This window comes from Phalacrocorax carbo, chromosome 23 (assembly GCF_963921805.1).
Source record: "Phalacrocorax carbo chromosome 23, bPhaCar2.1, whole genome shotgun sequence".
Lineage (NCBI taxonomy): Eukaryota > Metazoa > Chordata > Aves > Suliformes > Phalacrocoracidae > Phalacrocorax > Phalacrocorax carbo.
The window spans coordinates 6,709,872-6,734,045 of NC_087535.1; the positions used below are offsets into that span (position 1 = coordinate 6,709,872).

The window sequence follows — 24,174 nt, forward strand, 5'->3', positions numbered from 1 at the left end:
CCCTACCTAGCGGCCCGCCGGCCCCGCGCCCTCCTCCGCCGGCGGAGGGGGGGTCCTCGCCCGGTGGGACGGGCCTCCCCCCCCCCCCGAGTCACCCCCATTACACGTGTCTCTGCTTGCGCTTGGGAAAAAAATAAGAAGTTGATGATTTCAGGTCTAACCGGATGGTACGGCCTGTGCCGGGCTGGTGGGGCCACCCCGCAGTGCGGTACGAGGCGGGAGAAGGGAGCGCCCCGCAGCTGCGGCGTCCCCTCCACTTCCCAGGGTAGGGAAAAGTAGTAACAAACTAATTATTAAATAAAACTTACTAACCTAACAGTTTTCCGTGTTCTCTGGGTTTTTATCCCCTTTCTCCATTACTAAACGCTGCTGTGAACGGCTACGACTCCACGGACGTGCCTTTCACAGGGCAGTCGAATCCCCGCAACAGAATCACAGAATGGTTTGGGTCGGGAGGGACCTTCAGAGGCCATCGAGCCCAACCCCCTGCAGCGAGCAGGGACATCCTCAGCTAGACCAGGTCGCTCAGAGCCCTGTCCTGCCTGGCCTTGGATGTCTCCAGGGACGGGGCCTCCACAACCTCTCTGGGCAACCCGTTCCAGCACTTCACCACCCTCGTGAAAAGTTTCTTCCTTATATCCAGTCTAAATCTCCCCTCCTTTAGTTTAAAACCATCACCCCTTGTCCCATCACAACAGGCCTTGCTAAAAAAATCCTCCGTTATCTCACTTTAGGCAAAACTGCCATTTTAGCTAGCCTGTTGTTTTGTTAGTTAACGGCCCAATTAAATGCAAGGTTTTACCCCAAGCAAAACTTTCCAAGCTTAGTAGGCAGGTTCCTGCACAAACGTTACAACTGGAGAACGCGTCCGGCTGCAGGGAGCTGCTGCATCGGCGCCCGAAGGAGAGCGCGCGGGCCGCAGGAGCGACGCGCGCTGAAGGCAAAGCCCAGGCCTGCGGCGAGCTCTGCACCGCTGCCCTGGCAGCGCCGCCCAAGCCGACACGTTTACATCTAACCTGGTTCTGGTCGTTGGAGCCCCGACTCTTACCTGCCCTGAGACAAAGCAACATGAAACCTCCCCAACCCTGAAGCGTTCCCCAGGATCAGTTTGCTCTTCACTTTCTAAAGGAAAGTGGAACAGGCATTTCTGTTCTCCTTATCCCGAGATCGCCTACACAAACCAGCACACACAGAGTGGGTTTTGCCCTTTAAACTTGCTCTTTCAGAAAATTATTTGCAAACCTGTTCAGCCTGTGCCCAGGCGGTGCTGAGCAGTGCGACGCACAACGCTTGGGAACGCTGAAGATCTTTAGTATTCACCTGCTTGGCTCTTTTCCTGCCTTTTGCCGTCACTGGATTCCTCAAGGCAAGAGTGCAGTTATTTAGGTAGAGGAGCCCCCCAGCTGTCAGCCTTACGCCAATGGTGATACCACGCAGGATAAGCCAGAGGCACCGAGAAAGGCCTAAAACCGCAAGCTTTCCCAGCTTTCCCAGCCCTACTCTTTCTAGACATCCCTATGAACCTGTACCACAGTGATCATTGCTGATCAGTAAATCCTTGCGGCAGCCAGAGAGGGAAGCATTGCCTTGGGTTCAGACGTGGAGTGGAAGAGAGAGAAGGATGGCCACCTTATGGAGGTCTGCACTGAGGAGACACGGATGTCCCAGCCCCAAAGGCAGCCACCAAACACCACACCCACCGCTCTGTGGAGCTAGAAGCTTCTCAGGGCCTTCCTTCAACGCTCTCAAAAAACACACCTGAATCTCCTGGCAGGACAAGGGTGCAAAGGCACAGCCTAAAGTCCAAAGCGACGCTCTCCATTAGGTTAATGTTTGCTAAATCACAGGAAGTGCAAAGAAAAAAGGTCCCACAGATACCAGCAAGCTTGTGCAAGACGAAAATCAGTTCAAAACTGCTAGCACTCCCAGCCCCGTTTGCAACCCACCAACGCATCCACCTCCCCGCAGTCAGAGCCACGGAGGTTGCCTCGCTCCTGCCTGTACTTTTGCAGAGAGATGAGTCTGCTCCTGAAGGTTTTCATCCCCTTGCTGGGACTGGCGCTGGCCCTTTATTTTTATTCAGCACCCAAGAATTTCAGTGAAGGTAAGTCATTGGAAAAAAAAAGAAAAACAAAACCCCCACGCTTTAAAACCACAATCGGGGGGGCTGAGAGCTCGGAGGGGAGCCCAGGCAGCCCCCAGTGCAAGGGGTCAGAGCACCCTGTGCCACACAGGAAAGCTGATGGGATTATGCTGGGGTCTGCCGGGATGCACAGCAAGTGGCCGATCTCAGCAATTTATTTATTTGGGAAACATGCAGTTATCCACTTAAAGCATTTAATCGTTTTATTAGTCAACTCTCACCATTTCCAAAAGCCGCTCCCAGGCCAGGCTGGATGCAGAGCTCAAGCCTCACACGCACTCTCCACCAAGCCGGGATTAACAACCACACTCCAGTCGGGGTCTGCACGAGCAGCGGGAGCTGCTGCCGGCAGCTCCCCGCACCCAAAGGCCAGGGTGGCGGGGGCAGAGACGAGCCGCAGCTCCCGCATGCGGAGGGGACAGCATGGGCTGCGCCTCTGAGCTCTGTGTCCTCCTCCCAGAGATGCTGCGGGGGAAGCGGGTGATTGTGACAGGAGCCAGCAGCGGCATCGGGGAGCAGATGGCGTATCACCTGGCGCGCATGGAGGCCCACCTACTGCTCACGGCACGGACGGAGGCCAAGCTGCAGAAAGTAAATGGCAAGCAGAGCGTGGCGTGCTGGCAAAACACATTTGCAATCCAGAACCCCACAGGCGGGCAGAATTCGGATATTCACCCCAGCCCGGGCATGCGGGGATGCCAGATACCCTACAGATCCACCCCAGCGTTTCCCACAGCATGAGCCTTTCTAACACACACCCCCCACCACGACAAATTGCATTTTCAATGTCGACAGCAAGGTGTTTCTTTCTCTGCAGTCTTTAGCTGTGAATTCTGATCATCGCCACCAAGGACAACACTAGTCTGCCCGAGTCGTGGTCTGATCGATCCTTGCCCTTTCTCAAAGTCTGAATTCGTTTTGCATCCCACAGAAACAAGCAAAGTTAAGCAGTCATATCCCTATTTATAAATACTATATATTTGGCTTAGATGTGCCACTGTAACTCCGCAGCCAGAGGCATTTCCCAGAGCAATGCGTCTCCTATGAAGGGAGGAGGGTTTTCAGCAGGACAGCGAGATGTTCTGCCCCTCCGCCCAAAGACAGCGACAGCCTTTGTGGGATGAGGATGGGGTGGGGGGGTCCATCGTCAACACCGCTCTCGCTGTCGCCACAGGTTGTGGAGCGGTGCCTCGAGCTGGGTGCTGCATCCGCCCGCTACGTCAGCGGCTCTATGGAGGATACCACGTTCCCCGAGGTGGTGGTGAGGGAGGCTGAGAACACCTGGGGTAGGTGGTGGGGAACAGCCCCTCCTCAGTCCCCAACACACCCCACACTGCATTTTGGGGCCATTCCAGCCACCAAGAAGCTGCTTTGGTTTTAGATACCAGTTGCTAATCGCATATGTGCTCTGCTTGCAGGAGGCCTAGACATGCTGATTCTTAATCACATCGGCACGTCGTACTTCAGTTATTTCAATGGTGATGTTGGTCACGTGCGAAAGCTCCTGGAGATCAACTTCCTCAGCTATGTGGCGATGACCACGTCTGCCCTGCCCATGCTGAAGGAGAGCGAGGGCAGCATCGTAGTGGTTTCATCCATGGCAGGTGAGCATGCAAGGGACCAGGCTCCCCCTGCCCACACCCCTTCCTCTCCCTGCAGGGATCCCTGCTGCGGCTCTTCTTCAAAAGACAGAATAAGGACCATAAGGTAGAGATCCACCCTGCTGGGAGTTAGGATCAGCATGTGATTTATAACCTGGATGCAGAACGCATGTCCTCTGGGGGATTTATATTCCTTGCCCTGTCCTGCTTGTCTCTTTACACCTGCTAACCACCTTCTTGCGTTGCAGTCATGGCACGCCGCTCAGATTATTTTATGTGCACGGCCACATATTATACATGCATTTGGTATACGAGGGCGTATATGCAGGTACACAAGCACAGCATCACCCACAACTGAAGGTACTTCATGCCACTGTATGCCATACGTTACATTTTAAACATTCCTGCATTTGTGTATTTGTCTCAAGCATCCACAACATTACTCAGTCATCCTAAATCACAATAGTGTAGCTACTTGAAGAGCAAGAGGAAAGGAGAGCCGTGCAGCCTGGTGTCTGCCCAGTACACGAACCCTGACATTGCGTCTCTGCTCCAGGTAAAGCCAGTGGCCCATTTACAGCTCCCTATGCTGCAACTAAGTTTGCCTTAGACGGATTTTTCAGCTCCTTGCGACATGAATTCATCATAGACAAGGTCAATGTCTCCATCACACTCTGCATCCTGGGCTACATCGACACCGGTAAGCTCGGCATCACTGGGGCCCTGCAACTCGGTACATTTCCAGACAGAGACACGCCGAGCCCACCACCCACCCTGCAGCCCCAGGCTGCTCAGCACACTGCCTCGCCACCACAGCCAGACCCCCAGCCGGCAGTGGCCGTGCAATTGTGGAGACAGGACCCCAACCCTTTAAGAGTGTGGCCTGAGCCCTTTGACTCTGCTATCCTTGCAGTAAACCCAAGGGAGGTGGGCATTCCCGCCTACGGTCACTCAAGATGTGGAAAGGAATGGGACGGGCATAGCTAGAGTTGTTATTTATTTTAACTATTCTAAGCCTTATAAGTAGATCTGATCCCCAGAGTTTGGTGGTTTGTTAGAGGAAGCTACAGACACCCCAACTGAGCCAGTGGTGCCTGTGGCAGCCCCTCCATCCAACACCCCTCCTTCCCTCCCATCCATCCAGAGAACGCCGTGCGAGTGGTCTCGCACGCCATCCGGGTCACACCGGCACCAAAGGAGGAGTGCGCGCTGGAGATCATCAAGAGCGGGGCGCTGCGCCAGCGGGAGCTGCACTACCCGTCCTGGGCGGTGCGCAGCGTGCTCCTCCTCCGGGACGTAGCCCCCGACTTCCTCGACTCCCTCATCAGGAGCAACTATAAGGTGGAAAACATCAGAAGAACATAGCGCCCGGGGCAGCAAGCATACCAGGACACCTTGGGCCAGGCACGAGGGATTTGGGTGTTAATCCGGCTACTCGGGTGCCCTTTTCCACGCCACCGGGCAGCCCCACGCTGACGCACCCTGGCAACCCAAGACGGGATGCCCCAGAAGCCTGTAACACACAGCATGAAAATGTCCTTTTTAGTAATGAACTCTTGCAACCGGCTTTTTTCCCCCCAACCAAGAGGTACTTCAGAGAAGCTCCTGGCACCGGGATCTGCTGCCAGTGTCCTGCTCAGCAGCAGGTTCCTTGCTCAGCCTCCAGAAACTGCTCCCCCATCCAAAAGCCACAAAGGCAGCCAAGCCGAGCGCTGCTGGACGCGAGCCGAGCTGTGGCCCGGGATGAGAATTTGGGCCAAGCAGCACAAACCACCCAAAGCCACGAGAGGGCCTTCGAACCAGGAAATTTTTTCGTCATGTATCCCTTCTAGACTGGTCTGCGTAAAAATAAATCCTACGTTACTTTACAAGATCTCTGCTTTTACTTGTGTTCCTTTTCCACGTGCGCAGGCACGGAGACCTTATCGGCGCCCAGCTTGTTAAACCAACCCCCCTGCGTGATTTGCGTTAACACGGCTTTCACTTCTCTAAAGGCCTTAATTTTCTGCCATTTATGACCTTCTCCTCAGCTGCCCATACACACTTTTTTTCCTTTCCAATCTGTGAGAAGCCTTAAAATAATAGCATTACTGTACTTCCCTAAGTCTGGATTTCTCTACCCCAAAGCAGCTCAGGGAGACTCAGTCACCGAGGGCCACAAGCAGCTCCGTGCACCAGCGCTCAACCTCCGCATGTTGGGGACCGATAAAGGGAGATGGCCCAAAAGATAATTGCTAGCTGTGCTTAGAGAGAAGGTGCGGACTTTGGGGTCCCAAGATAACCCAAATCCCCCCACGAGCCAGGCCCCCGCGCCCCGCAGCCGAGCTGGGAGCAGAGACAGGAACCAGGGCTCAGCTGCGGCTGCAACGTTTCCTGTTTTACAGAGCGAAAAAAAACGGAGCGAGAGCAGCAAAATGAGGTGGTTGGCATGAAGATGGCAGTTGCAGCGTGTTCGTGCCCGATAACCTCCCGCTCACCCTGCTCCTCTGCGGCCGTCGAGGGGTAGGACGGGACCCCTCTGGCCAGGTAAGTGCGTGCAGTGCCGGGGCCGGCGAGGGCTGGAGGGCAGCGGAGGCTGCCGCGCTAAAGGCGGCGGCATGCACCTTTTTCCTCTTTTTACGTCCCGCTTTCAGCCTACATGATTGACACTGGGAGGCTGTAACATGAACTGGCAAGAAACACATTTTTTTGTTTCCCTTGAAGCAAAAAGCATAACAGCTTGGAAAGCAAAGATAAAGGACACATTTGTTAGTTAAAGAGGGTAATTTGGGGTAACAGAAGGAGGAAATAGAGCGTTAGCTTGTCAAGGCCTCAACAGTTTGCTCGGCTTGGGGTGAGTAATGGATCACGTACTACTTTAAGCTTTACCTTGCTTTAAAGCGCATTTTTGGTTAACCGAGGCTATTACAAGAGCTGCTGTTGGGATGCAGGGTGACAGGCTGGGCAGCCCAGAGACAGCGCAGGTGGGAGCAGGGCTGAGCTATTCCTGATGGGGAGAGCTGGATGAGCCAAGCAGGACATCCAAGGGCGATTCAAGACACAGTTGGGCCATTTCTAAAGTTAAGAAAAATGCTTTTAAGATCTCCCGAAGAGTTTGGAGCAGGTTTGGCTGTAGATACGCACTTTGTCCCAAGCTATGGGGTTTGTACCCAGCCTCAGGCTTCAAGGGGGCATGTTGCTGGATGTTAGCATATGCCCAGCTTGCACGTGTGTGTGCCAAACCTTGCCTCGCCTGCTGGGCCAAGGAAAGCATGTGTGCACCAAGAGGAAAGGCCCTGGGTGAACACAGGAGAATTGCTATGGTACTGGCACTAAAGCTGCATGGGAATAACCTGCTCAGCCTTTTATACCCCCAGACTCCTCCGGCTGAAAGTGTATCACAATAAGAAACACCTGAATAGCAAAACACTGTTGGGATCCTTCAGTAAATTTAAGCTAAAATTAGAGATGCTTCAGCAGCTATTCAAAGAGAATATTCTCTAATAAAAATTAATAAAAGCCCATAAGCGAGCACTGCCTAATCTTTCAGCAAGTGCTGTACTTAAGGGGTCTCTGCACCTAAATCGCAGGCAGGCTCAGCGTTGGAGCTGTGCCCTGGCTGTGGGTTTGCAGGCACCTTCCAGGCCCGGAGCAAGAGCCGACTGTCCCGAAAGCGCCGCTCTCCTTCCAGAGGAAGCCCCTACAGTGAAAAGACGGCACCGGCAGTGAGCTTTGGGGACACCACAGCTCGCATAAAGAGAATAAGAATTACAGAGCAGCTTTTAATGCAGACTAAAAAGCACGGAAGTATTATATATGTAAATGGGGTTTACTTGTTCCCATTTTTTTTTCCCATTAGACTCAACAACTTCCTAATTGCTTGAGAGAGAATGAGATCAAAGAAGTTTTAATGGTTTTATTCAGTACTGAAGAACATTTAACCTGAATTTTTAGAGACTAAAATTCTTTTTTTTTTTTTTCCCTCCTTCCTACATTAACACGAGTTACTAAACATGAGAAAAGCCCCACACCAGACACGGCCGCAGCAGCTCCCAGGCTGAGCCTCCCAGGGCCGGGCACTCTCCAAGCACCATTCATGGGATGTGCATGGGGATGAGGAGCCTCTTCGCTGTGGATGGGGGGAGGGGACAGGAGAGGGAGAGACAGCTTTCGCTCAAGGGAAGGAAGGCAGAGGAGCAGTTGTGGGTATTTATCACTCAGCTTTCTCTTTAAGCAATGCAGAGGCAAAGGTCCAAATATACTTGACACGACCAAAGTCCAGCAAAAGACAATGCACCGGTGGCTTGCAACTGTGCAGAGAAGTCAGCAGGAGGGAGGAGGTTTGATATCTACACCCTGCATGTGCATGTAGGCGGTGCAATAGTGCTGAGGCAGAGGAGCTCCTCCTTCGGGCAGGCCACTGCCTTGTTTGGGCCACAGAGTCCCCAGAAATGGAGGCAGAATTTGTGCCTGGGGCAAACCGATACCATTAAGAATCTGTGCCCCCGTGCTTGAGCACAGCCTAACAATGAGTTTACCCTAAAGCGTAACGATCAGTCACGACCCTTGTATTTGCAATAAAAGAATCAAGCTGCAGCTTGGCTAAAACACATACCCAGGGCTGCAGCCAGTAAGGCTGTGGGCGGACAAGCAAAGGTGAGCAAGGAGAGGGCAAAGTGATACACAGCGCCCGAGCCAAGAGCCGGGGAGGGAGGGAGCAACCAGGAGGCAAGCGAAAGCAGCACTCGGTAGCTGTGGTCTGCAGAGGGTGGGCGTGCTCAGGCCTGCAGGGACTTTGCTAGATACTCCACTGGGGAAAACACAGCCAACCCCAACAACGCTGCGAGTTTTTCACTGCTCCAGACCTCTCTCCGCACATGGAAGAGGCAGCCGCTGCTAAGATAGATAATGCAGCTGCTAGAAGAGCAAGTCACACCACAGCAACACTATACTTGGACCTACCAAAAAAAACCTGGTAAAAAGAAAAGCACCCTTAAAAGAAGTTTACTGTGGAAATAGCAGCTATTGCTCTTCCTGTGTTTTCATTGTTTCCTTTAGGTTGGTGAAAAAAGAGCTCTAAGAGCATGCACCAAAGGAATAGTCTGAATAACGGGGATTTTATCAGAAAAGGAATTGTACCAGAGGAAGCATCATTACTTGGCAGTGAAGCCAACTTCATGAGGTTGTGTTAATTATTTGAAATTCTGTTCCAAGCATCCACTGGGCCAGCACCGCCCGGCAGAGGAGCGAGAACAGCCCTATGTCTTTCACACAGCCAACACACGAGTTCACGGACAACAGGTTTCTCCGGGAACACCACTTGCATCCATTGCACGAGGACTCTGGAATCAGTGTCCGATACCTCACATTCATTTAATCTTAGAAATAATCCATTTTCACTCAAATGGTGTCTTTTCCCTTCGTTTCATCAGGACGGAGGACCTCGGAGCGGACAGAGCGGTCGCAGGCCGGCAGAGCTGCACCCGACATGATCAGCCAGCCCGAGAAGGCACGGCCGCGGCACAGGCGCGCGAGCGAGAGCTACGATGAGAAGTGCGAGCGGCGGCACGAGACGCGGGAGAACCTGCGGCGGCGAAACAACGTGACGACCTGCCGCCACCTCGGGAGGGGGGCGGAGGAGCCGTCGCAGAGCCCCCGGCAAAGGGAGTTCCTGAGGAGGAGACACCTGGCAAGCGACGCTGGAAAGACACCGCCGCGACAGCAGCCCAAAGCCTGCATCCCCCCGGACCCCTCCTCACGGGTAGAGCCAAAGGCAGCTGTGCTGCTCCAGGTAACGTCTGCCCCCGGAGCCCGGTGCTCTGCCTGCTCCAGCTAGGACCCACTAAAGCGCCCGCAGCCTGTCCACCGATGGCAACAGCATCCAAATCAAAGTACAGACAAAAAGTGAGAAAGCACCATCAAAAAAGTGCGTTTCCTTATGGACTGCAGTCAGGCACGGGTAAACACTGACACCTCCCTTTCAGCGTGCTCCTCTCCCGTTCTCCAAACCATGAAGCAGACACTTTCCACCACTCCTCCAAGTACAACCCCACACCCTAGCTGCCAGACTACAGTTCTGCATTTACACAAGTTATTTTTGCCCTTGAAAACCGAGCTCTAAACACCTGGCTTCCCTCCATCACCGTTGCTGCTAGCAGGAAGGGTGCAGGAATTCGGCGACTCCCTAGTACTCACAGCACAGCAACCCAGAGGGCTCACTGCCTTGGATAACATCTACAGAAAGATGCAATGCAAAACACCCCAATCTAGGCGCCAAACAGCTTTCCTTCTAAACTTTTATCCTGTGCAAAATGAACAGTTGTGAGTTCATCCTAGGGGCTTCACAAACCTATGTGAGCAGCGAGGGTCAGACGGGAGATGGCTTACACAGGCGTGCCCTCAAGGTCCCCTTGCAGCAGGAGAGCATTCAGAGCAATCACCTGCCTCCTGCTGCCATTTGGTTCATCAGGTTTAATCACCTGCTAAACAGCAGGAATCTGGAACAAGCATTTACATGTACCTGGCCTATGCATGGTGCCTTCCTACGTTTGCTTTTGCAGAGGTAACAAGGGGCGGGAGGCAGAGGGGCAGTGGGGTGAGAACCCCACACCCCCAAGGGGAAGCCAGTGCAGAACAGGTACCTCTGCCCCAAGGCAGCCAAGCGGTAGCAGAGACCCAAACCAGGACCCAGCTCCCTGCCAAAAGTCCATATCTTTTCCAAAAATGTCTCAAGACGCCTGGAGGGGTTTCTTGTCCTCTTCTGGCATACCCCTCAGAAGCCAGCAGCTTTGCCCCCCACTTCCCCACAGAGCTCTGGAGCTGCTGCAGCCAGAGCAGCAGATCCTTATGGATTTGCCAGGAAGCCACGGCATCTCCTTGATGCTCTTCACACAGTCACTGCGGGGACAAAGCCTGACCCAGCCACAGCCCCTTCCCCTCCATTCCTCACAGCCCATTTTTGGAAGGATGCTGACTCAAGCTGCCCTCTCATTCCAGCACCCATGGAGCTGCCCCACGTTCCCCCCTGCACACTCCCTGCTCAGCCTCAGCGTCCCCCGCAGCATTTCGGCGGGAGCCATCCCCAGGCAAGGTGCCCCCGTGAACACCCAAGGTAGGTGAGGGATGCTCGGGTTTCCCAGCGCGACAGCAGCCGCGGTGCCTCCCTCCCACCTCTAAGTCTCCGTCGAGCAGTTTGGGATGTGAGCTGGTAGCTCCCCTCTAACCCGAGCTCCCTTGCCAGGAGCCCCACACCTGCGCTAAGCGTTACCATCCCAGGCTAAGCTTCCCCTGCAGACTGCAAGTGTTAAGAATATATTTTCCTGTGGAGCAACAAGCCAGCCCAGCCCACAGCTTAACAACCCGTGCTGCTGAGCAGATGCTCTGCCCTACAGCTTCCAAGGGCTGGAGCACCCCTCCTACAAGGCCAGCCTGAGAGATTTGGGGTTGTTCAACCTGGAGAAGAGGGGGCTGCGGGGAGACCTTATTGCAGCCTTCCAGTGCTTAATGGGGGACTATAGGAAAGATGGGGACAACCTCTTTGGCAGGACCTGTTGTGACAGGGCAAGGGGTGATGGTTTTAAACTAAAGGAGGGTGGATTTAGACTGGATAAGGAAAAAAATTTTTGCTATGAGGATGGCGAAACACTGGCCCAGGTTGCCCAGAGAGGTTGTGGAGGCCCCGTCCCTAGAGACATCCAAGGCTTGGCAGGACGGGGCTCTGAGCGACCTGATCTAGCTGAGGATGTCCCTGCTCGCTGCAGGGGGTTGGACTTGATGGCCTCTGAAGGTCCCTCCCGACCCAAACCATTCTGATTCTATAATTCCCTGTAAGTGCCCCAGATTATCTGGCAGGTGGGGGGCGGACTCCAGTCTGCAGGATCACTTAACTCCCACTTCTCTGTCCATCAGAGAGCAGGACACTCCTTTGCCTCTGATCCCTGTCGAGTTGTGTTACTGGACACTGTTTGAGCAACTGCTCTTCATCCTAGAGGCGAGGCCATCCCTGAGACACCGAGATGGACACTCAAGCAGAACTTTATGGTCCCCGGGACGAGGGGATCTGTCACATCCCTTTGCTTTCACAGGAACCCAGACCCTTACAAATCCAAGCGCAGGACTGAAGGACTCGAGCCAGCAGACAGAGTAAGCCAGTCCTCCCCTCCCTCCCTGGGCTGTGAATTCGGATGCCCACAGGGCAGCCACCTCTGACGCCCGAGCCCAGACGTGTTTCACCTTGGCACAAGCTTTTGCTGTAAATACCCACACTTTGCCGGGGCTGGTGGGGAGCGGCTGGTGCCCAGAGCCATGGGCTGCTGCAGACCCCCCATCACACCTCAGTAACACACTTTCTTTTTTATTTTAGTTGTGGAATAGCAGTTTTAAATAAGGTAAGTGAAACAGATAATAACTAGCCTTGAACTCCCTGCAAAAAAATTTTGTTTCTAGAATTTCTGACCAGGACATTGACTAGTGCCAAATTTCTAGTTTCAAAAAAACGATGACACTGCTCCTATAGGAGAGAAAGACACTTCTGTCCCACAGATATCTACTGTTCTCATTCAGCAACTGCCCTGATTTGATACACTACATGGCAAAGATACCATAACTCCAGTGCTGTAAGTTGCTGCAGAAAATATTTTCATTTCCCTGGGAAAACCAAACAAACAAAGCCCAGCAGGCTCTCCTCCTCCGCCCAGAGCCAGGCTCTTAACTTCAGGTTTATTTCAAAATATTTGGATTTTGTAGCCAGTTCATAAAGTGTTTATAAACCAGAACAATCCTATGCCTTTTAAACATTTGCCCTTTCCCTTTCAGGAAATGGTGCAGCTGTCCAACTACCTGAAGGTAGGTACCAAATATCGTGTGTACCCACCCAGAAAGCACATCTTCAGTCAGTACACCACCACCTTTAAAGTTATAATTATTATTAAAGAGGTGGGTACATACCCAATTTTAACGTGGCCAAGAAAGCCTACGGACAAGCCACTGAACCCCAAGACCTGCCTGAAACCCCCCACTCTGAGCTGGAGGGGGAAGCTGGGCTGTCCCTGCCCGCTCTGGGGGTCCCCGCTGACCGGTTCTCCCCTTCCCCGCAGGAGGCCCTGCACCGCGAGCTGCTGCTCAAGCAGAAGATGGTGATTTTGCAGGAGCTTTTCTCCACACTGCTGCAAGCATCAGAGAAATCCTGGCAGGTACCAGAGAGCTGCACGAGGCGATTCGTGCTAGGGCTGGGAGAGGTTCTGCCTTGGCGGGACCGGGCTTGTGGCAGAAGCAAGAGCACCCCACGGGTCTCCCTTTCTTTCCCCGAGCGGTTCTAGCTCTGCCTGGCTTCGGTGCTTTACAGGTGTGGAGATGTTACAGGTTTAAAATGCAGCGCTGTCACCTAGCAGGCAAGACGTGCCGCAGAACCGCTCACCTGCAAGCAGCCGCTTGCCCTGCCGCTTTCCTTGCTGTCACCCTTCTTTTTAGGGAGGCTTGAACACAAACTCAGAAGTTAGGGGGTTGCTTTGCTTGAAGTTTTTCTCTTTTGTGCCACAGAAGATTGTTACAAAACATACTTTACTTTCAGATCAACAGGAAGTGGAAAACCCTTTTCTTCTGTAAGGTTTTGAGGGTTTGGTGGGGGTTTTTTGGGGTTTTTTTTACACTTGCCTTTCCCCCTTTTTGCCTCTTATTTTTTCTGGAAAGAGGAGTGTATAAGCAGGGAAAAAACTGGAATGAACCCAAACAACCAGCTTCCACCAAGCGTGCTTTCCTCGTCAAAACAAGTTTCAAATATTTTGAACCAGGGTTTGGGGTGTGGTTTTTTTGGCCAAAATAAAAACTTCAGATGCCCCAAACAGGTACATCCAAACACCACGTCGGATGGGGGAAAGAGGCTGTTTCTTAACCTGGGAACAAAACGGCTAAAAGACCCCAGCCGGGGCACACAGCCTTCCCGCCCAGCTCCCGGCCACCCGCTCCGCTCCTCGCTGGGAACCGCAGGGACATCCTCTGCCCCGGTTCCTTTTGGGGACATATTCTGTGCCTCAAACACAGGTCAGGGGACCCAATACCACAAGGCTCTTGCGCACTTGGCCTTGGGTGCTCCACTGAATCACCGCCCTGCATCAAACCATTTCCACATGGCTCAGACAAAATCCTCCAGGCAGCACTGAACCAGGGCCCGTTTGTTTTTTTTTGCTATCAGGAGGTGATGTATTTTATGCAACATAGGAAGTGTTTTATATAGGATTATTAAATCAAATACTAATTTACAGTTAATTGTGCTATTAAAAAAGTAGTTTGAAAGTTCTGCGGGGCAGAACAGCAAGTGATTGGGTGAGATGGTACAAAAACCCCCCTTGTATTAGACATGCTGCGGTTAGAAACTTCCGCCTTCGCTTGCTGCTTCAAATATGAGCAGGAAAAAACACCCTGACACACTCTGCAGGAAGTAGCCATGAAACCTCATATTAAAAACAGGTGGGTGCACTTTGCTTCTTGCTATCTCTGCTACAGAAGAGTGACTTTGCTGCTGCTTCTCACATTCAGCCATTCATCAGACTAAAAGTTAACTCACCTCTGGCGCTGGAGAGGCAAACAAGGGGGATGCTGCCTGCTTGGAGGGGATCCCTGGGAGCTGCGCGGAGGGAGGCAGGCTGGGGCAGGGGGCTTCTCCAGAGGCGGGGGCAAGCGGAGGTACAGACAGGCCGTCTGCAATAATGCCGTGCCAGGGAAACCGATGGTTGGTTGCTCATTTCCAGGCCCAGGTGAGAAGCCAAATGCTTGCTGCAGAAGCTTTTTAATCCTTTCCAGTATTCTGGGTTTCAAAAGAAATGTGATTGCATACACATGAATGATCTGGCAGCGAGCTGTGAAATGGCCACCCCGAGTCATTTCGGAGATGCTGCTCCTGCTCGTGGGTGCTTCTGGTTTGATGGAGCAAGCAAGTACTTTGCAGGAGGATGGGGTGTCGTTAAACTGAAGGGATAAAGCCTTTGGTTCCTTCCCTCTCCCACAATTTTACTTCTAGGTTAGAGACCTTCCTACCACTGGTCTGGACCTTAAATACCTCATCTGTTGTAAAAATTGCTTAGTTGATTCAAAAATGCTGCCAGATGAAGGAAGCCAAGTAAATCTCAGTTTTAATTCAGAGTAGTTCTGAGCTGTTCTCTTCCTAAAGAGCAACGTTACTACTTCAATACATTTTCTTCCCTTCCTGACCTCTGAAGTTGAGCCTGACTTTTGGAAGTAGCTTGCAGCTCTACGGAGTTTAAGCTCTTTGCCATTTCTAGTGCATTTTACTACTACTTTATGGACCCATTTTTCTAGCATAGTTGGGCAAACTGAAAGCCTTCCAGAAACAGCATTTATTAGTGTTTCTTTAAACTAGCTATTTAAAAATTACTAAGGGAAGGATTATCAGAGAATTCGCCGATCATAGGACAAAGACACTACAGCTGTCAGCCAAAAATAGTTTAACATGCTTACATGGCACTTAAGTGACAGCAGTAGAGAAACACAGAAGAGTTTGAGAAAGGTTTTGGAACTGCCCATTCAGGTAAGCTCAGACTCTCTGAAGACAAGGGCCACAGAGGATTCAAACCCAGTATTTGCAAGAGTGGCGTTTTGAACATGTTAGCCCTAATCCTTTCCTCTGCCGGGTTTTCAGTAGGTGCCTCTGGGCTCTCTAGCAAAGATCCCCGGGTGGTGCTCAGACAGCACCGCCGGGGACATTGCAGAAGGGAGGAAGAGCCACCACCATCTGATCATGGTGGCTATCAGGTGGTTCTTGTTGTTTTGCTTAGTTGTGGGTGGGGGATTTGGTTCATTGGTTTTGGAGGGTTGGTTTGGGTTTTAAAGCAGCCCCTCTCATGTAGATAATCTTCAACGCAGGGCTTGACCAAGATTTGCTCACATAACTTTTGGTCAGAAGCATCATTTCTTATGCCCTCCCACGTATGTGCCCATTCACCCCTCACTGCCCGGCTGTTCTGGTAACAGCCCTTACAGACAGCTTATTCCCTTTAGGGAAATCTTCATACTCTACATTCTTTTGCCAGATTATAAACTGCATCTCCATGAAAGGAGCTCGCCAGCACATTTCTGCTCTCAAGCGTAGGAAGGGTCCGGTGCTCTCTTGCCTTGTACCTTGCACATTAATTTACACCTGTGCACAACGGCCATAACACCACCAGCATCTAACACGAGCCTTTGCAGGCAGCAGAATAAAATAAACTGCTAAGGGAAACTAGGCATAACATTTCACATATAAAAATGCTTTTCAAAATTGCACCTACTTTCTAAGAGGACAGAGCCGCTAGTACTCTGAACCAACAACTGAACTGGGAAGTTTTATTCTTTGGGACCATCAGCTTACTTTTGTGCAAATTTAAACAGTGCTAAGACACCAGTGAATCTGGTTTTGCTTGGGTCTAACAGCTATTCCTGTAACGTCAAGGAGTTTTTTTTTCCAGAGGCTTGACTTCAAACAGCAGTAAGCAGAGACAATACCAGTGTTCTCAGTACTGGTGGTGGAGAAACAGCCTACGTGAACTCTTTGCTAGAAATTTTATCTTAATTTGCATACAGGCTGGTTTCACAAACCCCAACAAGCCTGACTAACACTAAGAGAAGTTTATAATAAGGAAAATCAATCATCATTGTTGCCCTCTATCCCCCTGCCCAACTGCTAGATGTTGCAATGCAGACCCAACCTATTTCCTAAGGGAACCAGCAAGACAAGACCTGAGCACCAGCCGGAGCTTTAGGCACGGAGCGTTGCAGGGAGGAAGCGTCAGCCAGGGAACGGGGCTGTACGTGGGGACAGGCAGCAGCTCTGCTTCTGCCAGACCCAGACTAACCTGAAATCTTGCTCTTAACTCCTCATCTCTCTGCAAGTACCTGCACTAAGTAACCAGTGGAGCTGCCTCAGAAGAGTTTTTCAATGCACAGAAGTCTTTATTTCTCGCATATCACATTTTTTCCCCCCAAGGTCGTGAAGGGCTTTTTTAAGCTTTGACCACTGAAAAGCCTTTCACCAAATTTAGCCACAATATTGTAGATGAAGAAAAGGGAAAAAGTGAATCAAAACGCAAGCTAACAAAACACTGGGGGCACATTGAACTGATGCGTGGAATCATGAACTGTACAATTGTTTTTTCCCCAGGGTCAGCTGAATGAAGATAAACTGAAGTGTAAACTAAGGGCACTTGAAAATCAGCTACAGGCCTGCACCCAGGTAATGTCTGATTGCTGAGAAAGACAGAGGTGAAGAAAGGCATGAAAACAAAACACCAAACCATGTAATTAGGTCAGGTCTCAGTTTCTAGAGCAATCTGATAAGATATGGATCTGAAAATGATTTTTCTTCTTTGCTGAAGCAATGCTTCACAGCAAGTTAGCAGTAGCATTTACACACTCTGGATTTGCTAATATTCAGGCTTAGCAAGTTTAGAAATATGTCAGATGAGACCCTTCAAGCACTTTAATTCTTCCTGCAAAGAGTTACTCAAAGGAGTGTGTGAAGAAGATCCTGATAGAGATGGAGGACCAGAAGCAGACCTACGAGCAGAAGGCAAAAGAGGCTCTTCAGAAGATGCTGGAGGACAAACTCCAAACAGAGCAGCAGCTGCAAAACTCTCAAGTAAGCAACATGTTTTATACCTGGCTTCGCTTTAACCTAGTCCAACTGCAACAAAGAGCCCCCACATTTCAGGGGAAAGGCAATGACTAGCTTACCATGAGTAACAAAGATGCAAAAAGATATTGGGGGGTTTTTTTTAGCTACTGAGCAAAGTCCAAAGCAGCTTAGTGGCAACCTGCGCTCGTTTCGTGAGCCATACATCAGGTTATTAAAAACAGCACACAGCTGGGGAAACACACTGCTGTTTGGCAGTTTTAAAGGTAATCCCTTCTCCACCACCATCCCTCCTTCCCATTCCCCGCACACACAGGCCAACAAGCCACACGCATATCCAGGGCACGAGGTTTCCAGAGAGGCTTTTTCTGGAGTTGCTCTTTTATATGAAAGTGGATTTTCCGCAAGAGGCAGCAATTTGCTTTGACCCACAGGATAACTGGTATTTTCAGAAAAACAAGTAAGAGACATCCCAAATACTACCAGGCTTCTAAATCCTCCCAGCAGCAGAGGAGCTTGGGTTCCACAGCGCACCCTCTGCCCATGTTTGCTCTGTCCATCAGATGGCATCAGACCCACGCAGGTTATTACAGCCCTGGCGCAGGAGGCGGCCGCACAGCCCCAGCCCCACGCACACGCCAGCTGATGCGAGTGCCCATGGGTGTTGTTCGGGGCAGCCTGGCAGGGTCCTGCCCGGTGGCGGGTCACAGCCCGCCCGTGGGTCCTTGTCTCCTCCACAGAGAAGCCTGACAGCAACAAGAGAGGACCTTGCCTTCTGGAAAGAGCACTACACCACCCTCAAAGCTGAATTGACCAAGATGACCACGGCGCACACCGAGCTTGAGAACAGCTTCCACGTTTTGCAAAGCAAACTGCAGGTGCGTTTGCTCCCCACAGCATCCATGGGAGTTTGCATTTTCCAATTTGCAAGCGGGGAAGCCCCCTGGTTGAGATCGCTATGTAATAAATCCCATTCAATGAAGCACAGCGCTTACACACGCAACCTCAATTGCACGAGCAACAGCTCTCAGCTCGGGGCTGCCTTTTGCCGGCCGATGCTGCGTGCGCGCGGGGTGCCAGGGCTGGGCTGATGCCGGGGCTCTTCTCGCCCGCAGCGAGCGGACACGCAGAACGAGCAGCTCCAGCAGGCCCTGCGCAGCCTGCAGGGCGAGCACGCCGCGCTCCACCGGCGAGCCAGCGCCTTGCAGGAGGACAACGACCTGAAGGCTGAGCACATCGGCGCCATCGAAGGTATGGCACCCAGGGGAATGGGGGGGGGGGGTGTCTGTCGTCCAGGTGAACGTAAGGTACAAGGAAGAGTCGTAAAACCCTGGGCCACAAAGACAAGCACACACACATGCAAGACTCTCTGAACGTGCTGGACATCTCAGCTTGCCAAGAAAGCCTCTGGTTTCCAAAGGGCTCCTAAAGTCGCTTCCAACTAGATTAAAGGACTTCAGAGAAGTGAAATTACTTCTTTAAAAGAAAGGATGGAATGAGAGACCGGGGTGGGGGAGACGGACGGATGGGACAACGGACAACAAACAAACCCCCAAAACCAAAAGACGGGTCCTCAGCTTTGATGAGAGCTTTTGCATCCTTGTCAGACCCACCAGGCACAGCAACTAAGCCCACTCGGGCAGTGGAGCATCGCCTGTTACTGTCTGAGGTGCTGCTGCGTGGTGGTGGATATTACCAGCGTATATATATATAAGTAAATAGTGTCTTGAAGTACCAAATCAGAGACAAGGAAACTCACACATATTTCACGCAGCTATTTTAAAACACAGTTAAGGAAGAGTAAATCGGTGGCAGTTCTATCTTTGTAACAGGTCTCACACAAACAGCTTTAAAATAAGCCATAAATTAATCGACCGTAAGGCACACTAGAAAAAGCTACCAAAACCGAAAGGGCAATTAACAGCTAAAAATCATGTCCCTTCAGAGCTGACAGTTCAGCGGAGCCAGCAGTATCCACTCCACGTAACACACGTGGAGAAAGGGACGGTTGCCATCCTTGCATAAAGGTACAGCGATTTACATCAACCTTGATTTTCTTATCATCATTTCAGATAAATTGCAAAAAGAACAAAACCAGAAGGTAACGCTGGAGGCAACAATCAGCCTTCTGCACAGTAAGTAACAGAAGCGCAAAGCGAGAGGTCCGCGTTAGCGCTGCGGACGGTAACGGTGGCTTTTCCTGTTCGCAGACTTGATGCGCAACCAGACCAACGAACAGAAGACCCAGGAGCTGACAGTGCAGAGGAAAGGTCAGCAAACTTTGTAACTCCCACCTAGCACTGCTCTCACTGGATACAGGAGCATTAGACCTGACTCCAGGAGAAATCTACATTGGTTTAGAATAAAGGTTATTTTAAGCTGCACAAAGCAAGTTATTCTATTTTGCTAGTTAACATTAAATGTAAGTATTTATGATGGCAAATACTTTAAAAAAATAAATGTATTTCATTGCAAATTTTACCTCAGTGGCTATGCCATTTTTTTTCCCCAAGCAAAATACATTCCAGTTTATAATTTCAACTCCAGATGCACTTGAAAAAAAAAAAGTAATAAAAGGCATTCTAACTATCCCTCCCTTCCATTTCTGGCAAATACTTATAAATATTCCTCTAAAGATTATTAACTTTGAGCTACAGCAGAGGCAGGCCCACGATAACTAACTCAGCTCTTGTGTCCTCTGCTATGTGCGCAGCACACAAATATTATCTTTAAACTGTGCTGAGTAAACAAGATCTAAAGCAAACTGAAAGCCTGGACCTGTTTCTCATCAGAAGCCTGACTGTTTTCTAGACCAGGTTTTCACCACGCAGACCCCACCTCTCACTCCTGCCAAGGAAAAACAAAACGCTCTGTTAGAGCACCTCGAGGAGGAGGAGGGAGAAGAAAGTCTGAAGGATGAGATGCAGAAAAGGACATCCCAGCTCACAGCAAAGGAGAACGAGGTGAGGAGGTCGCTGAATCATGGCTGGGACCAAGTTCCCTGCTAGGGAGCGAGCTGCTGGTGTAAGTGCTCCAGCAGCGGCACAACACGCCAGAGCTCCTGGAAGCAACCCGAGTGTGGTATCTCCTGTAAGAATTATCACTGCTGAATTTTTATCCCGATACCTGCCTCAGCTAAACCGCAGATGTAGTGCCTACATGCAAGGGCAGGGCACCAGCAGCCTGGCACCAGGGCTGCAGCAGCAGAGCCCTCTCCACACAAACTCATTTCAGCTCTCGCAGACAGGAGAGTCTCAACAGTCTCACAGGGAAAGGCCAGAGCCACACTTTAAGAACTGAAGCCGTGAGCACAAAGGAAGGAGAAAAGGCTTACAAATAACAGGAAGGGTCTGCTAACGAAAGCAATGCCCTTACAACTGGACTGCAAAAAAGCCTCAAAGCTTTCTGACTTCTTACATGCTCTTTCCCATCTAAAAGACTCTTTCAGGGCACGAGTAGCACGAACTGTGCCCTCTGCCAGCCAACAGCCCCATAGTTCTTACAGCAGAACTCAGAGAACAAGGATTTATTAAAAAAAAAATTTATAACTTACCTTAACAGAGCTTAGAGCCACACAGGAGAAGAGCTTGTCCCACTGACACACTAGCAAGTGCAGCACCAGCACCAGACATCACCCAGCATCACCTGGGGAAGGGTTTTGTAAAGCACAATCACAGCAAAAGGGAACAGCTGTGGGGGGCCCAGCTGCCCCTGCGGCAGCTCTTGCAGCCTCCTTCCACAGCTGCTACAGCACTCTCATGCTGCATAGCCACTGGGTCCAAAGACACTCCCTGGGTTTTGGGGTTGTGCAGGGTAGTCAAGGCACCTGTCCCACGTGCTCCGTGTCTCAGAGGGTTTAAAGGACTCTGCAATTGCTCTTGCAGTGAGAGAAATGCAGGCGGAATTTCAGAATAAGAGGCAAACCCTGCCACGAGTTTGCACTCCACGTCTTCTTCCTGACCTGCACGTTCCTGTGGTCATAAAAATAACTATTGCTTCTTTCTCCCATGTGATGTGGAAGGTGGCAGCAAAACCAAGCAGGTCACGGGCTGGCACCCAATGGGGCATTGCCTCTGTCACCATATTCCCAGTAACACCGAGATCTGCTCTGTCCCCTATAGGTGTATATGGGCGTGCAGGTAGCAGAAGCGAAAATCTCCCGTCACTGCAGTGCCCGTGCGCTGCCGAAGCGCTGCAGCCGCTGCGGGAGCCCTGCCGCTCTCAGTGCGTACAAGAGCGAGGGGGTCCCTCCTGCTAACGGCCCCTCGCTCTGCTTGCAGTGCACGGAGCTGCGCTCGGAGCTGGAGGCCCTGAGCGACGAGTACCGCTCCTGCCTGACCAGGCTGCGCCAGTGCCGGGACGAGCTCAACCACTTCCAGAGCAAGCAGGCAAAGGTGGGAGGCGTTCCTCGCCCCGACTCCCATTGCTTTCGGACCGAGGCTGTGGGAAATATTCCCCCATTTATTTGTGCAGTGCGGAAAGATGAATGACACGTTTGCTAGGGATGAGAAGTTTCTTCTCCCCACCGATTTCCTAGTAACACTTGCTTCTCCTTGCAGAGACGGTGCAATCACTGGATCCCTCTCTTGGTGGCAGTGACAGCAATGGCCATAGCCACCTTCCTCACAAGTTACAGACCATGAGGGACCTTCCTGATGACTGACCTCACTGCAGGAACTGACTTCTTCACCAACAGCAACACACCCTCGCCACAGTGCACCGGCTGCTACTTCGTACTTGCCCGTTTGGTTCATATCCTGAGCTGGCCTCACTCCAGACAAACTCCCGCAGCCCCAGTAAACGCCAGGAGATCCCTCCTTCCCTCAGCTGCTTTGGTTATTCTGCGTCAGCTGAAGGTTGTGCTGCCCAGTCCCTGCGGCGCTGAGAGACAAAGCCACTCCAACCACCACTCCCAGGGCTTGTGCAGGGCAGGAGGGATGGGGCATCCAGTGCCCTTGGGAGCCAGCCTCCCTGCTTTTCGTGACCAGCAGCTGAGAGGACTACAAAATTCTCTTCCTTTATTGCCTCCCTAAATGGGAGGTGTTTGACCTTCAACCGTGTCTATTGACATCTGACAGAGAAACCCAGCTCAGGGAGGCTTTTTAGCGCAGTCCCCTCGTGCTCCCCCCATGCACTGCCTGTTTTGAGCAGTTTTCTCACCTCCCTCTCACAGGGCCCAGTTCAGACCACCACTCTTTGAGCCTGCCTCATGGCCAAGCATCCCACAGCCGTATCTGCTTCCCTTTCACTGCCAGCACCACATTAATTTGTCAGAGACAGACCACATTAATTTGTTTAAGCCCCTTTCGGAACTGCACTGTACAGGTTTTATGGTAGCATTTGCCCCTCGTTCAAGCGCAGGCTCAGCTACGTGTGTGACACCACGTCACACAAGTAGTAAATATGATATGGAGCCTACAATAAACTTCACAAATTCAAAATATTGTGGTGTTGAATGTTTTAATTAACCCTCAGCTGTTTGCAGCAAATATACCCTGACTTTAGAGGGCACGCGCTACAGTCCGGATGGAGGCTGCAGAGCAGCTGTGAGCGCGTACATCCTCACACTGGTCTTCTGGCAAGTACATGTATTTGATCTGCAACTGGCCTACGAGGTTGGGGGCCTCAGGTCGTCAAAATTCAGCCTTTCTTGCCCATGAGCCTCTTGAGAACCTCAGTGGGCTGCGCCTACAGGAACCAGATGTCTTGCCTCAGTCCCTGATGCAACTGAGACAGGCTAAAAGGTTTGTGTTTTACAAGGCAACCACTGGAAGAGACACCACCTCGCTCGAAATGCGGAGATCTACAAAGTCATTCTGCACACTGAAGGCCTCCTTCAGCTCATCGCACCAGGCATCCAGCGCCTCCTTCAGCTCTGCGCAGAGGCTCTCCGGGATGCTGAAGGAGTAGATCTGGACCCTGAAACCATCCCTTATCCTGGGGCAGGAGGCCTGCACCGTGAACACTCTCAGAGGCGTCAGCGCCAGGCAGTTCTCAGCACCCTCCTCCACGGAGAAGGCGTACGCCGCCGGGTAGCCCAGCAGCACCCCGACGATGGTGCAGAGGTTCCAGCCCGTGGGGACAACCTCACTGGAGGACACGGGGCCGGTGGCAGCAGCCTCGACGGCCCCAAGGTGGGCAAGGAGGGCGGTGAGGTGGTCCCTGATGGCCTGGGCCTCCGCCGGCCCGCAGAGAGATGGGCGCTGCCGCCCCGCTGAGACATCCATGAAGGGCGCGGGGCGAGCGCTCAGCACGGCCGCCAGCCTCCGCCGGGCGAGCCCGGGGTGCAGCAGCAGGGCCGAGCCCTCCACGCCCAGCAAGTGGAGGCGGCGTGGGGCCAGCCCGGCCTCCCTGAGCCGGGCCAGGTACCGCCGCAGCTCGGCGGGACCCGCCGCGCCGCAGTCGTACAGCAGGGCCGGCTTCAGCCCCGCCGCCACCGCCAGCACCTCCCCGGCCAGCTGCAGGGCGCGGGCCGCCGGGAACCGGCACCGCCGCCCGGCCCCCAGCTCCTCCCGCGCCGCCGACACCAGCCTCGCCGCCGACAGGGCGCTGCCCGCCGGGGGCTCCGCGTCCGCCGCGGCCTCCGGGCCCATCGCCCGGCGCGCCGAGGAGAAGGGCCCACCGCTTCCGGGTCGGCCTCGGCGCTTGCGTGGGTGGTGCTCGGGGCGGAGCGGCTGGGGCCCGCCCGGAGAGGCCGCTCCGCCCCGGCCTAGGCCCGGTCCCGCCCGGAGAGGCCGCTCCGCCCCGGCCTAGGCCCGGTCCCGCCCGGAGAGGCCGCTCCGCCCCGGCCTAGCCCCGGTCCCGCCCGGAGAGGCCGCTCCGCCCCGGCC

At 52.5% G+C, this 24,174-nt stretch overlaps 4 protein-coding genes across 13 annotated transcripts in view; 2 read left to right on the forward strand and 2 right to left on the reverse strand.

The window, feature by feature from the left end:
- Nucleotides 1–21,130, reverse strand: part of LAMB3 (laminin subunit beta 3) — a 68,046-nt gene extending 46,916 nt beyond the window's left edge. For 2 of the 7 annotated variants that reach the window (XM_064471731.1, XM_064471730.1), the window contains exon 1: nucleotides 7–116. In XM_064471731.1, the coding sequence (XP_064327801.1) occupies nucleotides 7–101 (95 nt within the window). In that variant the 5' untranslated portion in view covers nucleotides 102–116. Of the gene's footprint in view, nucleotides 1–6; nucleotides 117–1,320; nucleotides 1,619–1,700; nucleotides 1,724–1,758; nucleotides 1,828–2,364; nucleotides 2,468–20,897 lie in introns of those variants that run through there. The other 5 variants (XM_064471737.1, XM_064471739.1, XM_064471736.1 and 2 more) reach the window with 5 other exon arrangements.
- Nucleotides 1,868–5,617, forward strand: LOC104047629 (11-beta-hydroxysteroid dehydrogenase 1). Its single transcript, XM_064471751.1, has 6 exons — nucleotides 1,868–2,104; nucleotides 2,604–2,734; nucleotides 3,318–3,429; nucleotides 3,562–3,747; nucleotides 4,301–4,444; nucleotides 4,889–5,617. The coding sequence occupies exons 1-6, from the start codon at nucleotides 2,017–2,019 to the stop codon at nucleotides 5,107–5,109; spliced, it is 882 nt and encodes a 293-aa protein (XP_064327821.1). The 5' UTR covers nucleotides 1,868–2,016; the 3' UTR covers nucleotides 5,110–5,617.
- TRAF3IP3 (TRAF3 interacting protein 3) lies at nucleotides 5,688–22,785 on the forward strand. Of its 4 annotated transcripts, XM_064471742.1 has the most exons (17): nucleotides 5,688–5,999; nucleotides 6,129–6,270; nucleotides 9,156–9,514; nucleotides 10,720–10,834; nucleotides 11,808–11,865; nucleotides 12,086–12,110; nucleotides 12,538–12,567; nucleotides 12,819–12,914; nucleotides 16,874–16,945; nucleotides 17,210–17,350; nucleotides 18,085–18,222; nucleotides 18,460–18,595; nucleotides 19,417–19,479; nucleotides 19,555–19,614; nucleotides 20,156–20,307; nucleotides 21,466–21,738; nucleotides 21,904–22,785. In XM_064471742.1, the coding sequence occupies exons 3-17, from the start codon at nucleotides 9,212–9,214 to the stop codon at nucleotides 21,985–21,987; spliced, it is 1,746 nt and encodes a 581-aa protein (XP_064327812.1). In that variant the 5' UTR covers nucleotides 5,688–5,999; nucleotides 6,129–6,270; nucleotides 9,156–9,211; the 3' UTR covers nucleotides 21,988–22,785. The 4 variants fall into 4 exon arrangements, with proteins under 4 accessions (XP_064327812.1, XP_064327811.1, XP_064327815.1 ...); XM_064471741.1 differs by lacking the exon at nucleotides 5,688–5,999 and having other exon boundaries at nucleotides 6,014–6,270; XM_064471743.1 differs by lacking the exon at nucleotides 5,688–5,999 and having other exon boundaries at nucleotides 6,018–6,270; nucleotides 21,625–21,738.
- On the reverse strand, nucleotides 22,775–24,001 carry C23H1orf74 (chromosome 23 C1orf74 homolog). The gene has a single exon (XM_009501297.2). The coding sequence runs from the start codon at nucleotides 23,935–23,937 to the stop codon at nucleotides 23,098–23,100; it is 840 nt and encodes a 279-aa protein (XP_009499592.2). The 5' UTR covers nucleotides 23,938–24,001; the 3' UTR covers nucleotides 22,775–23,097.
- Between the last annotated feature and the right edge of the window lie 173 nt (nucleotides 24,002–24,174).

Excerpts from the sequence above, each read along its gene's own strand:
- LOC104047629 (XM_064471751.1), top strand. The coding sequence starts at position 2,017 with ATGAGTCTGCTCCTGAAGGTTTTCATCCCCTTGCTGGGACTGGCGCTG. Across the intron at positions 2,105-2,603 it reads ACCCAAGAATTTCAGTGAAG|AGATGCTGCGGGGGAAGCGG; the intron begins GTAAGTCATTGG and ends TCCTCCTCCCAG. Across the intron at positions 3,748-4,300 it reads AGTGGTTTCATCCATGGCAG|GTAAAGCCAGTGGCCCATTT; the intron begins GTGAGCATGCAA and ends TCTCTGCTCCAG.
- TRAF3IP3 (XM_064471742.1), top strand. The coding sequence starts at position 9,212 with ATGATCAGCCAGCCCGAGAAGGCACGGCCGCGGCACAGGCGCGCGAGC. Across the intron at positions 9,515-10,719 it reads AGGCAGCTGTGCTGCTCCAG|CACCCATGGAGCTGCCCCAC; the intron begins GTAACGTCTGCC and ends CTCTCATTCCAG. Across the intron at positions 19,615-20,155 it reads GCTGACAGTGCAGAGGAAAG|ACCAGGTTTTCACCACGCAG; the intron begins GTCAGCAAACTT and ends ACTGTTTTCTAG.
- C23H1orf74 (XM_009501297.2), bottom strand. The coding sequence starts at position 23,937 with ATGGGCCCGGAGGCCGCGGCGGACGCGGAGCCCCCGGCGGGCAGCGCC.